We start from the raw sequence: 15,000 nt of genomic DNA on the forward strand, positions 1-15,000 counted from the left end.
ACACTCGTTGTAAAACTTTTATTATTATTATTCTAGTATAATTTTTAAGTAACACACAAATAAGGATGTCTATTTATTCTTCAACAGCATTCATTGGACGTTTCTATTTAATTCGATTGGATGATTATGTTTGAATTTTTTATTGTAATATTACAAAGGTAAAGTGATCATCGTATTATTTCAATGAGGCTCTCTCTCTCTCTCTCTCTCTCTCCCCTCTCTCTCTCTCTCTCACCCACTCTCTCTCTCTCTCTCTCTCTCTCTCTCTCTCTCTCTCTGTTTTTTTTTAATCGTTACACTCAGCGACCACCACCTGTCGTACTCTCTCAGTTCCGATTCCACAGGTGACATCTGGAAAATGAACGGCAGGCAAGTAGGCAGGCAGGCAGGCAGACAGGCATGCAGAGACGAGTTGGAGGGAGGGGGTGAGGGCAGGAGGTGGTAGGCATAGGTAGCGTGAAAATGAAGCGAGGACAAGGGTGGAAATATTGTTATTACGACGTATCACGCGGATCCGGCGTGTAATTAGGAACGTAATTATGGTCCGACGGTAATTTAACTGGATTATCGTTTCGTGATATCTCGCATAGATCGATTCGTCATTAAGTATAATAATGATAATAATAATAATAATAATAATAATAATAATAAAAGTATGAAAAGGTGATCGTAAAAACAAATGCCACGTATAAATGAAAATAATGAACAATATTTATAATTTTTTCATTCGAGTTTCTTATTTATCACGTTTTTTATATATTCAAATATATATATATATATATATATATATATATATATATGTATATAAATAAAATGATTCACAATTTGATATATCAAAGAAATATCAAACTATTTACTTCCGGCGTCACGAGGGTTACTTGCTCCCACGATTCTTTTCATCATCCACAGTGATTTCCGTTTTGCATGACGATGAACGATCGCAAAGGGATGCCAGAGAGAGAAAGAGAGACAGAGAGAGAAAGACAGAGAGAGAAAGACAGAGAGAGAGAGAGAGAGAGAGAGAGAAGGAGTACGTGGTTTTTTTTGAGAAACGGGATGTGAGAGGGCAGGTGCGAGTTAGGCGAATACTGTCGCATAAAAAGGGTCCAAAAGGGTAGCGGGTTATGCGATAACAGTAATAGCACATATAGAAAGCATACTCCAAACTAAAATAGCTATTATAATGGATCCATAAAATCTACGTGAGAACATGCTTCCAATCCTTTTCCGATTCTCTCCTTTCTTTCTTTGTTAAAATCTTATTATTACATTCTTATAATAACATAATACATTATAGTTATATATTTCATATATATATATATATTTCATATATATATATATATATATATATATATATATATATATATATAGGGTGAATCAAGATTTCGTAGACGAGTTTAATAATAAATTACTCTACTAGTTTTTCAATAATATTGAGACTAAATTCTAATATTCTATGTGTAGATAAATCCTGAATAATCTCAAGAAAGTAATTGATTTTTCGAAATCATTTAAAAACTTTCATCGTGTACACACACACACACATATATATATATATATATATAATCAAAATTAAAAAAAAATATCAATAGATATTTTATTGACAAGATATAAATATATAAAAAAAAAGAAAACGAAGAATAAAATAAATAAAGTAAAAAAGAACAAAAAAGGAATTCTCGTCGTACTCGTAGATAAAAGTCCGTAGTGAAATCAACTTCCGAGACGCCTCGTCGCGTACTCACGCCTTTGTTTCATTCACTGGCTACGACGAGTTGCGTTACGTTCTCGTACGCACTCACTCACTCACTCACTCACTCACTCACTCACTTACGCACGTACGCACGTACGCACGCAAGCGGTACGCACGCACGCACGCACGCATGCGCACTCGAGCGCGAAACCCCGACGACCAAGGATGATGGCCCGATTAAATGCGAAAGGAAGAAAGAGAAACTAGCAATATTTCTCTCTCTCTCTCTCTCTCTCTCTTTCTTTTTCAACGCCTTACAAAGTATTCTTAAAAAAGTTCATAGGACTTCATCGCTTTTACAAAGTATTATAAATAATATGTACAAGCAAAATGCGTTTATGGAATATTAAATTTTACGATACGTTCGTTCGATTTAATAAACATTTAACATTAAAGATTAATCGATTAAAAATTACAATTAAACGATTCCCGCAAATAATAATAATAATTAATTTATTTCTTTTATAACAATTGAAAATACGTTATAATAAATATTTATTTATTTTCTATTTTCGATCGGTTTATATAATTTTCAATGAAATTCTAATGATCGTCAGTTATTGTGAAAGGAAGGTTAGTGGGCGAGGTCGAATCGTATGAACATAATACGTATAAAAGAGACAAAGAAAGAAAGAGAAAGAGAGAGAGAGAGAGAGAGAGAGAGAGAGAGAGAGAGAGAGAGAGAGAGAGAGAGAGAGAGAGAGAGATAGAAAGAGAGAGATAGAGAGATAGAGATAATATCGTTATTGACACGTGTAGTTGACGTAACTCGAGTGCAAAAGAGAAAGAGACAGACAGACAGACAAACAGACAAACAAAGACGGACAGAGATAGAGACAGAAGTAAAATTTCTGAACGAATTTAACGGAGTTCCTCCTTCCATTGGTGAACGATGATGACGATGAAGACGAAGACGAAGACGAAGAAGACAGACTAAGACGTTGAAGGACACCATCGTAGTACTCGCGTAGTACTCGAGTCTCGTGTAATTTCACGCTCGAGGGACCGGCATCGTACTACGGTACTACTACTATACTATACTATACTACGAGAACTTACGCGAGCGGATGCACCGTATCCGTACCGTATCCGCCGCGTGTTCGTGCCTATTAACCGAGGAAGATCGTAACTTTCGAGAAAGAACTCTTCTTCGATACGATCTTCAAGAATCATTTCTTAAGTAGTTTTTTTTATAATAGAATAATTTAAGGGGGTTGATGAAACTGGAATGTTTGGAGAAAAATAAAAAATATCTTTAATTAATATAAATAGGTATACGTGTTTTTTTTTTGTTTTATTATTATTATTACTTTTTTTTTCTTTTTTTTTTTCGTTTCCTTTTTATCATTAAACTCTCATATATATATATATATATATATATATATATATATATATATTTATTCATATCTATCATTATATATTATATTATATATTACATATAAGAAGAAGGAAAATTAATTATTTTAATCTATTTATTTTTCTCTTTTATTTCTCATTTTTTTTTCTTTCTTTTTTTCTTTTTTTCTTTCTTTATTCATAATGAAAATAATTCGGGATAAAGTTCCGATGCATTATCGAAAAATTATCGATTCTTCCTTTCTCTATATCTTATCTTATTTTTCCTTTTTTTTTTTTTTTATTTCAGAGGTGGGAACAGCTCGTAGTGTCAAAACTGAAATGGGAGCTTTCAGCAGTGACGCCGGGGGATTTCCTGATACACATTCTCAGCCGACTACCCGTATCTCCTACCTGGGATCACATGATGATCTTGAGGCACGCACAGACCTTCATAGCCCTAAGTGCAAGAGGTAAATTAATAAAACCAATTATAATTCAATTTTAAAACTTATCAAATTCTCGCGCACGAGTTTTGTCGTCTTTTATGGGGCCTTTACTTTACCCAGACAATTTTTTTTCTTTCTTCTTTCTTTTTTTTTTATAATTTCTTTTTCTTTTATTCTCTTTTCTTTTTTTTGTAAATTCTGATTTTGTTCCTATTTATCGGAGAGATAGAAATTTATCGTTTTAAAAGCATTGATCTCTCGCAAAAGCACGGTCAGACATTTTGATCGTGAGAACGAAGAAGGTAACGATTGTAGGAAATTCATTTAAAGGACGTTAAAGGTCCGATCACGTCGAGGGCTGAACGTCGAGTTACGTTCATGGAATTCGTCGTGGAATTTTTTTTTGTCGCTTTTCCATCCTCCTCTCTCTCTCTCTCTCTGTCCCCTTCTCCTCCCCCAAACTCTTACCTCCTTCTAAACCCCCTAGCCTGGCCCCTTATCGCCCTTCGTCACCTGTAATTCGCCTCTCGAAGAAGAGGTACAATCGATCGTATTGCTTCCACGTAGTAGGAAAACATCAGGGGATTTACTTCAGAACGACTACGACTTCTCTTGAACCCTTCTTCTTCTTCTTCTTCTTCTTCTTCTTCTTAGTGTAAGTAAAAAAAAAGAGAGAAAGAGAGGAGAAAGAGAGAGAGAGAGAGAGAGAGAGAGAGAGAGAGAGAGAGAGAGAGAGAGAGAGACGGTATAATAGATTCCTACGTGTTAAAATAATCGTGCATCGAGAGTATAGAATTTTGATTGATGATACATACATATATATATATATGTATATATATATATCATTCTATGTAGAGAATACATAGACAAATTTAATTCATTCTCCATTTCGTGATAAATAATTATCAATTTGGATTAAAATAAAACATGAAAATTACAATAATATATCTATTTACGTATAATAATTCCACATATAATGTCATCAATCTATACCAAGATATATAACAAATTTAATAAAATAACAAAGTATAACGATAAATGATTTTCCCTGGATTGTTGATCCCAAAAGATAGTGATATAAAGAGGTACGAAAGTGTAAGAAAGGATAAAGGAGGACGAGGAAAAAAAAAAAAGAAGAAAAGCAAACAGAAGAAAATAAACAAATAAACAAGTAAAAGAAAGAGAGTTATTTCGAGGATCGAAATTTGATTTATCAAGGAAGAAGATATCTCTCTCTCTCTTTCTCTCTCTCTGTCTAACATAAGAACAAGTTTGAATTATCGGAATCCCGTTGTTCTCGCGAAGGATCGATCGATCGAGAAGGATCCCACCGAGATCAGAGATCTTTAAATGCCTGAACGTGTCTCGTGAACTCGTTTCATATTTCTCTCTCTTTCTCTCTCTCTCTCTCTCTCTCTCTCTCTCTCTCTCTCTTCTCTCGGTCATTCTCTGTCTTTCTCTGTCTCGTTTTCTCATTGGATGCCAATACGAACGAGACGTAGCAAGCAATACAACAGAGAGGAGGACATAAGATCCCAACGCACACGTACGTACGTCTTCTGGTTAGCCGGTTGTTATTACAGAGGCTCTGGTGGTAGCAGAGCGCGCAAAAAGGTAGGACCTTCGTCCTTCGTCCTTGTCTGGCCGGTTGGTCCAGTCCAAGCGCGTGGCGAAGAGCCAGTCGTTCAAAGCGAGCAAAGCGCGCACGGCCCTGACGAGAGAGGAACACGAACGACGTCTTGTCCACTACGTGAGTTCGAGGCCTTTCGTTTCTCACGAACCAAACTAGGTAGTCACCAATAAAAGAGAGAGAGAGAGGGAGAGAGAGAGAGAGAGAGTGAGAGAGAGAGAGAGTGAGAGAGAGAGAGAGAGAGAGAGAGAGAAATTTCTTGGTTCAGAAAAACGATTACGAATCTTTCTCTTTCTCTCCTCGTTCGTTCTACATATCCGTCATTTTCTATATTTTTCGTTTCTTTTTTTTTTTATTTTCTCCATCTATTTCTCTTTTCATTTTTAATCTTGTTTTATTTTCTTTTCCTTTTGTATCTCTCTTTCTGCCTCTCCTATCCAAACTCTACTCCTCCCTTCACCCCCTCCCCCTCTCTCTCTTTCTCTTTCTTTTTTTCTATCTCGAAGAAAAAAAAAGAAGAAAGAAGGAAAAAAAGAGAAAGAATTATTCAGACCACTCCTTCAATCTTGATCTTTTCTATTCACGGATGTACATACAAAATTGACAACTTTGACCTGAGCTCTATGACTCTCTCTCCCTCTCTCTCCCTCTCTCTCTCTCTCTCTCTCTCTCTCTCTCTATCTATCTATCTATTTATCTTTCTAACAATAAATAAAAATAGAAAAAAATCCATATTATATAAATGTATCATCTTTCTAGTAACTCTTTCTCTCTCTAATAATTATTTCAAAAAAAAAATTCAGCTTTGAAACATCAAAGTTGAATCATTCATTCAAGTGAAATTAAAAGAGATAGAGAGAGAGAAAGAGAGAGGGAGAGAGAAAGAGAAAGAGAGATAGATAATAGAACGTTAGAGCGAGAAAAAAAAAGTATCTAAGGGTGACGAGGATCAAAGGACGGAGTGGACTCATTCTTGTTGCTTCGAGGCAAGTAAGGTTAACCAAAGTGGAGGGATGCTGGGAGTATCTATCTGTCTCACTCTTTCTCTCTCCTTTTCTCTCTCTCTCTCTCTCTCTCTCTCTCTCTCTCTCTCTCTCTCTCTCGCTTTCTTATGCAAAGCTGACCACACACAGTGCATCTTGGTGCGAGCCGTGAGAGCATACCGAGAGATCTTTGAACAAGTAAAAATGATTTTAGTAATCACGAGGTTCAATGTACAACTTATATACATATAACAAGGAAGTCAATAGATATTATATATATATATAATTATTAAATTAAATAAAAAAAAAAAAGAAGAAAGGTAAAAATAAAATAAAAGCAATGCGAAAAATACGTCGTACAGTGTTCCAAGAAAAGAAAAAAAAGAAGGAGAGAAAAAGTTGATCGAAATGTAATAAAGAATTAGAAACAATCGACTAATACGATTCTGGATTTGGTTTAGGAAAGACGATCGAAATGATTTCCCGAGGCGAATTGTTACGCGAGAAAAGCCCTGCTCGTGATGAGTTGTTACACAACGTGATTAGCCATATAATTGATCTAATTGCATCAATGCTCGTCGTCGTTGGCTCCCTCGAATAGCCGGAACGTTCGTAACGCTTCGTTTCAAGGTCGATCGTACCAAAGGCGCTAAAGAGGATGCTGCATGTTCATCTCACTCTCTCTCTCTCTCTCTCTCTCTCCTCTCTCTCTCTCTCTCTCTCTCTCTCTCCTCTCTCTCTCTCTCTCTCTCTCTCTCTCTCTCCCTCTCTCTCGTACGTTCAATGTGATTATCAAAGAAACGAAAAACAACATTTCACATCGCAATCAGTAAACTTCCATCTCTCATAATGTTTCTTTCTCTTTCTCTCTCTTCAATTCTTTTTTATTCTGTCTTTCTTTCTCTTTCTATCTCTTCCATTCTTTTTTATTCTGTCTTTCTTTCTCTTTCTATTTCTTCCATTCTTTTTTATTCTGTCTTTCTTTCTCTCTTTTCAATTCTTTTTCTTTTTTTTTTTTTTTTTTTTTTTTATACTGTCTTTCTTTCTCACTTCCTTTCTGTTTCTCTGTCTCCGTCCGTACATACGTCGCAGCATCGACGCATTCCTTCCTTATCTCTCGCTTCAACCTCATCGAAGTCTTGCTTGGTTGAGCTCTCGTTAGGCTAATTCCACCGTGAGATATGTGTATACCGTTTCTATGAGGAAGAAAATGCTCTAAACGAGCTTGTAACCGTGATTAAGTATGTATATATGTGTATATATATATATGTGTATACACACACACACACACAAACAGAGATAATGAATAAAAGAAAATAATCATTACGAAGGGAAACAATATTTTTCGAACGTCGAGATTTTTTTTTTATAGCGATCGTATTAAAAATGATCGAATTAGACGTCGTATTATGTGAAGAAGTTCTATATACTAGATCTTTTTAAAAAGAAATGTAAAAGAAAAAAAAAAAACAAACAAAAACAAAAAAAAACAAAAAAAAAGAAACAAAAAAAAAGAAACAAAAATTGTGAAACTATCTTATAAGACAAATATCATACGACAAATTTTCATAGAGAAGTAATCGCATTAAAATTTGTTTTTATGTAAAAGATATCATTAAAAAAAAATATTTCATACGAAATAAAAATTGGACGATAACTACTCATAGGGGGAAAAGAAATAAAAGAAAAAAAAGAAAGAAGAAGAGAGAAGGAAAAAAGAATAAAGTTCAATTGAGAAAGAGCATACTTAAAATATTATAGAAGAAGAGGGGGATGAGAGAGGGAGTACACAGAATTTTTTTTCCTTTGGCTTCGTCAAGAGGTCGAGGTAAACCACCGGAGAGAAATGTACGAGATGATGTAATCGAAATAGCAGCAGACGAGTGTGAAAATATCGAATCTTTTATATCTCCTTCATTCATTCCTTCTAATTCTTCTCTCTCTCTCTCTCTCTCTCTCTCTCTCTCTCTCTCTCTCTCTTTATCTCCCTGGTCCTTTAATAATTATTATTAAAGAGCGATGCGAGAAATCCAATGCGATGTGATAAAATAACTCAAATGAAATTCTTTTACGCAATGCGTACACACACACACACACACACACACACATACACATACATACAAATACATTCGAATGAACGATTCAATATTTCTCATTTCTGAATATGAGAAATGATATATAAACGTGTGACCATACATAATACTATCATAGACAGGCAGAGAGAGAGAGAGAGAGAGAGAGAGAGAGAGAGAGAGAGAGAGAGAGAGAGAGAGAGAGAGAGAGAGAGAGAGAGAGAGAGAGAGAGAGAGAGAGAGAGAGAGAGAGAGAGAGAGAGAGAGAGAGAGAGAGAGAGAGAGAGAGAGAGAGAGAGAGAGAGAGAGAGAGAGAGAGAGAGAGAGAGAGAGAGAGAGAGAGAGAGAGAGAGAGAGAGAGAGAGAGAGAGAGAGAGAGAGAGAGAGACAGAAAGAAAGGCGGTCCATCTTCCATATAACCAGTTCTAAGAACTTTATTGCACCTTATGCTCGCGAGAATCAATGATTAAAACATAAAATCTTCAGACCGGTATTATATTTAATTATAATATCTCGAAGAAGACAGCGACAATGTTTCTAATACGTATACAATTATATTTAATTATAACGTTAAAATATTAGTTTTAAAAAGTTGATTAGCAAGTAAGTAAAATTCTCGATATATAATTTGTTCAATTTGGCTTTTTACTTTTTTTTTTTATCACGAATCAATGATAAATAAAAATATCTGGTTTGTAACATTAATCTTTCAAACGGGTTGAATTGGAAAACAATTTATTGTTTCTATATTTCTAAGAACACGTATCTCCTAAGCCGGGATACCTATGTACGTGATTTATGAAACAAATCGGTGAGGATTATTCTATCCTTAGCTTTCTCTCTCAAACTTTACGAATGATTATCATATTTTAAGGTTTTTAACATATCGAGGATTTCTCTTCGTTCCTATCTTGGATTAAAAGTGTTAGAATGGTGAAAGTGTGCAATCTTAATCGAAAAGAGCGCAAGGAAACAAATTTTGTTTTTAGAGTTACAGAAATACCCTGACAATCAGTCCAACTAAGAAGAACATTTGGCAGATTCCTTTAAAGGGATCATCGAGAATCCTAAAAACTTCAGTTCATTCTTACTGACATTCTTTACCTTTTATGAGGATTCGGCTTCTCGTTTTAAAGGGAACGATTCGTTTTATGCTAATTGCTCGCAAAAGTTGAAAAAGGATGAATGTTAAATCTTAAATTTTAATCTTTACAGGAAAATCGATGAATTAAAATTTTCCATCGTTTACTTTCTAATTTCACGTTTAGAATGAGATAATTTTTAATTTTTATATTGTAAAAATTAAATTTCTACATTAAATGATTTATCTCTGTCGATAACTATAACTTTTAAGTAATTTTTTTATCGTAGATCGATAAAGTAGATCGCGTGATTATCGATGCATGATTTACCGATCGTAGTTAAACATTTTTTAACGTTTAAAGAATTTCTTTTTATAAACACTTATCGATTATATATATATATACATTTGTTAATCCTCGCTCGAATTAATAACAATTTTTTTTTTCTTACTTTATTTTCTTTCTTACAGAGTACAAGTTTTCGATGTATACGCCTAGCATGATAGCAGCTGCGAGCATCGCAGCAGCACTTCATGGACTCGATTGGACTGGAAAGAGCGGTTTTGGATTGCGGGGCCTTTTTGATGAGCTTACTCGCATCACGGCTATCGAACAGGTTTGTACGCTCACTATTCACGATTTTACGTTACTCGATTTGATCGTTTAAACTTGCCCGCGCATTTATTCGAATATAACAGACGCCATATTAATCAAGATGGCGATAGCGAGTACATACACAGAAGTACACTTCGAAGTTTTGTTCAAAACAGAAATTTCCATGTTTCTTACAAAACCTTTTCCTTCATTTTTTCTATATTGTTATACAATTAATATTCCAATCCTGTAATTAATAATAATTAACGGTCAATATCAAGATTATAGAATTGGATATTATAGAATTAATATGTTTCGATGTGAGTCTTGATTAATTCGTTTAGCAGGGTACTTTTTTTTTTTTTTTTTTTTTTTTTTTTTTTTTTTTTTTTTTGAAATGGAAATCACAGGATACGACGGTATAGTGACCTTCGACCTGGAGCACAAGCTGCCTTAGAAAATTTATTATCAAAACGTTTGCGTGAGAGTTGCTAGACGTAGGACAAAAAGTTGGTTGAAGAGAGGGCGGGAGAGTTGCAGGCGAAAGAGAGTGTGTCGATGATGGTAAAGTAGTAGCAGCAGGTGCCGGGCACATGTTTACGCAAAAAAAGGTCGGCAAGATGGGTCGAAAGAGCGGAAAAGCTCAGAGAGAGAGAGAGAGAGAGAAGATATACATTCGTAATAAGTGAATATAAATAAACTGCACGAATGAATGGACCTCGGCATGAGGTCCATGGCCTCACATGCGAGCACATGTTTTTCGGCGTATATGTCTTCTGTTTTCAGAGAGAGAGAGAGGATAATCTTTCTCTCTCTTTAACCGTCTTAGAGCTCATCTGCCTCCGGTTTCATTCATAATCTCAAGACAAGAACGCAAAAATCGAAGCTGCACGACCCCGATCGGCAGCTCTTCTCGGCCTTCTTTCTTCTTATTCGTCCCTACAAAAGGGATTGTACCCTTTTTTGTATAACTCTGCTTCCTCTCTCTCCCTCTTTCTCTCTCGATAGTCTTCAAATCTTCTTGTGAGACACTGACCTAAGATAAACTCTCTATATATATATGCATATATACATTATTAAGACCGTTATAATAGATTTATGAAAATTGAAAGTCTAATTTCTTTTTTACAAGTTATATTAAAAACTATAAAAATTATTTCCAATAATCCTGATGATAAAATATTATAATATAAAAATTGTATTCATTTAACGTTTTTTAAATTTAATTCAAAATAATTTCTCTTTCACAGGATTATTTACGAGGATGTTTGGAACAGATCGAAGAGATGGTCACACAAGTACAAGGTGGTCACGTAAACGGCGATGGTAATGCTAATGGTGATGCCGGTGTCGATGGACATCAAGTAGTCTCAATGAGTGTTTCTAGTGGACAACAAAGGCCATTGGGGGAACAAACAACATCACAGGAGAAGGTGATCGAACATGAGAAGGCAGGTACGCCAACTGACGTCAGGGATGTTCATTTCTGAACAAAAAGAACGACGACGACGACGATAACAACACCACCAACAGCATCAGCAGCAGCAGCAACAGCAACAGCAACAACAACAATAACAGATGCAATAACAACAACAACAACAACAACAATACCAACAACAGCAATAACAACGACATCAATAACAACGACATCAATAACAATAACAATAACAGCAGCAACGAAGTTAGATACGTTATTATTGAGACATTAAAACGAAAAGACACTATAGAAAAGGAAAATAAAAGAAGATTGAAATAATAATATCGTCGTTGAACTTCGTCGTTTATCTCCTCCTCTTTCTCAAATAAAGAAAGAAAGAGAAAGAGAGAGAGACACATGCAAAAAGATAAATAACTAGATAGGGATAGATAGTTAAAAAGAAAGTGACGCCATCACGAGACTTCGTAATTATGTAAAATGTTTTTTCCTTTTTTTTCTTTTTTATTTTTTTTTTTATTTTTTTTTTCATTTTTTTATTTTTTTTTAATTTTTTTTTAATTTTTTTTTAATTTTTTTTTTATTTTTTTATTTTTTTATTTTTTTATTTTTTATTTTTTTTTTTTTTTTTTTAATTAAGAAGTGGGCGTGCTGTGGGGGAAGGCAATGCAATACGCTTTACGCAATCGTTTATTAAGTTTTTTTTCTTTCTTTCTTTTCTTTTATTTTATTTTATTTTCTTTTCTCTCTTTTTTCTCTTTTTCCTTCGTTCGTGTTTAAGGATCATTTATCACTTAATATTTAGTCCGATGAGAAAAATATAGACAAACAGAGAGGAGGGAGAGAGAGAGAGAGAGAAAGAGAGAGAGAGAGAGTGAGAGAGAGAGAGAGAAAGTGAGAGAGAGAAAATATACATTAAAAGTATAACGTTGAAAAGATTTCGCATTAATTATGAGAAAGGGAGAGAAAATAGATTTCCTTTTTTTTTCTCATAGCGAGATAAAAAAAAAATATTTTAGTCATGTCGAGTCATTTTAGTGTTCTTCTCCTTTTTTTTTGTACATAGTTGTAACATTATATATATATATATATATATATATATATATATATATATATAATGTATATGTATAATAAGCGAATATAAATATCCGTGAGAGAGAGAGAGAGAGAGAGAGAGAGAGAGAGAGAGAGAGAGAGAGAGAGAGAGAGAGAAGGAGAGAAACAGTTGCGGAAGTTTATTCTTATTGAAATCAATGACGAAGATTCTTTTGTTTTTTTTTCTTTTTTAAATAAAAATTGTCAGGTAAAAAGTTACACGTAGTATATATATATACTTATATATATATTCTGTTCCTTTCTTTTTGTGACACATTTTTTGTTTTAAGTTACACTGAAACATTCATTCGAACTGTAATATTGATATGAGATAGGAATGCATCTTTTTTTTTTTCTTTTTTTTACAATAATTATATATATATATATGTAAAAATAATGTAAACATATAAATATGGCGGCGCGACCATTTGCTTATTCCACTCGGTTCCTATGAGCAGTTGTGCCAATCCTGCACACATGCACGCACACACACACACACACACACACATATATATATATATAACGAGAAAAAGAGAGAAATTGAATGAATGTGTCCGTGTGTGAATGAGAGAGAGAAATATATATATATATATATAGAAATAAACAAAATTTACCGCGAACTCTCGTGTGTGTAAAAAAAGAAAGAAAGAAAAAAAAAAGAAAAGAAAAAAAAAGGAAAAAAATTGGCTCAGATTTATACATAAAATGGAGGTTCCAAGCGAAACTTAAATAATCGATCTTTGAAAAAAAAAAAAAGAGAAAAACTTGCAATCGTTCGCTTAAATTCGATTAAATTTTTGTTTTTGTTTAATATTTTTCTTATTTTTAATTTGTATTTCTGCAAATGAATAGTGTCAAATTTAAGATGAAACAAAGTAAAATAAAAAAAAAAAGAAAGAAAGAAAGAAAGAAGAATTGAGGAACCTTTTTCGCCGCGCTGTACAATAACCCGATTGGTAAATCGCTTTACTTTTATTTTTTGTTTTCATTTTGTATCGTGTTTGTACATATGTAAGTAGATAGATAAAATACAAAGAAACATTTAAAAAGAAAAAAAATAAACCAAGCGCCGCGTATTCGCTTAGAAATGTAAGATGTTTATAAGATGAAAAGGAAAGGGATAAAAAAAATTAAAAAAAAAAAAATATGTGGCCGACGCAGGTATATAAGTGATGTAGAAAAAAAGAGAGAGAGTGAGAGAATGTGGGTTGGGGGAGGGGAATCGCGCAAGTGCCTTCGACAATTTTTACTTAGAGAGAAAAATATAGATTGATAAAATAGATAAAAAAAAAATGAAGATAAGAGTAAAATACGCGAGACATGTTCGAAAAGCGATGAAGATTAATCATTGTTATCTGATCGTTCACTGATTTTGTCTGCATTATTTTACCGTCAAATAATTGATATAAATTAGTACTTAACGGGTCCAAAATATAAATAATAAAAATGTACTTTCGGAAATTACGAATATGTCGAACGGAGAAAAAATAGTAAACGAAACGATAGAAGGAAAGAAAGAAAGAAAGAAATGTATGATAAATGAACGAAATTATGAAAAATTGTTCTTATATGAATTTTTCTCACGTTCCTGTCGAATGAACGAGAGAAATCTAGACTGTAATCGAATTAATCAGAAAGAAACGAAGAAAGATCGACAGATGATTATATAAATAAATCGATAGATAGATAAAGTAAACGGGTTATAGAAAGGTCAGTGCCACGAGAAGCAAATTAGTTTATATATATTAATATTGCGCACATATGCACGTCACGTACACGTACATATATATATATATATATATATGTATATATATATATATATATATATATATATATATATATATATATATATATTATCGATAACCAAATCTTAGTACAATTCTAGTAAAGAAATCGAGTAATATAAGAGTGCCTTTTACGAAGTTCATGGAGAAGAAATAAAGAAAGATATGAAAAAATACATACACGAACTACACAAAACATGATAATATCTACGAGGGCAATTTGAAAAGGATCGCAAGTTTTTCAAATTATCCTGGTAATTACACACTCACACGTGCGATGTGTTAAATCGAGATTAATAAAATAAAATTATACATTTTTCCACATTCGGTCATATATTATTTTCATATTATTTTCTTTTTCATTATAACAACAATTAATAATAATAATAATAATAATAATAATAATAATAATAATAATAATAATAATAATAATAATATTAATAATAATAATAATAATAATAATAATAATAATAATAATAATAATAATAATAATAATAATATTAATAATAATATTAATAATAATAATAATAATATTAATAATAATAATAATAATAATAATAATAATATTAATAATAAATAATAATAATAATAATTCATGTTTCATTAGAAAATAAAACAAAGAAAAAGAAAATAATACGCTTTGTATTCATCGATGTGTTCCTTATTAATAATTATTAACGCGTGGCCACGCGTTTAATGTATAAATCAAAAAAAAGAGAAAAAAAAAAAAGAAAAAAAGATTAAAAAACAGACAGAAGTTGATTAGAAATTAAAAGCGGGGCTAAAAA

The 15,000-nt window shown here is 32.9% G+C and overlaps 1 protein-coding gene across 2 annotated transcripts in view; it reads left to right on the forward strand.

The window, feature by feature from the left end:
- The window catches only part of CycD (cyclin D), a 36,519-nt gene extending 24,710 nt beyond the window's left edge, over positions 1–11,809 (forward strand). For both annotated transcript variants that reach the window (XM_085661646.1, XM_085661647.1), the window contains 3 exons: positions 3,399–3,561; positions 9,775–9,920; positions 11,149–11,809. In XM_085661646.1, coding sequence (XP_085517772.1) covers positions 3,399–3,561; positions 9,775–9,920; positions 11,149–11,388 — 549 coding nt within the window. In that variant the 3' untranslated portion in view covers positions 11,389–11,809. The remainder of the gene's footprint in view (positions 1–3,398; positions 3,562–9,774; positions 9,921–11,148) is intronic.
- Positions 11,810–15,000: the final 3,191 nt, after the last annotated feature.

Source organism: Vespa mandarinia, chromosome 15, assembly GCF_050613455.1.
Source record: "Vespa mandarinia isolate Hongniang chromosome 15, ASM5061345v1, whole genome shotgun sequence".
NCBI lineage: Eukaryota > Metazoa > Arthropoda > Insecta > Hymenoptera > Vespidae > Vespa > Vespa mandarinia.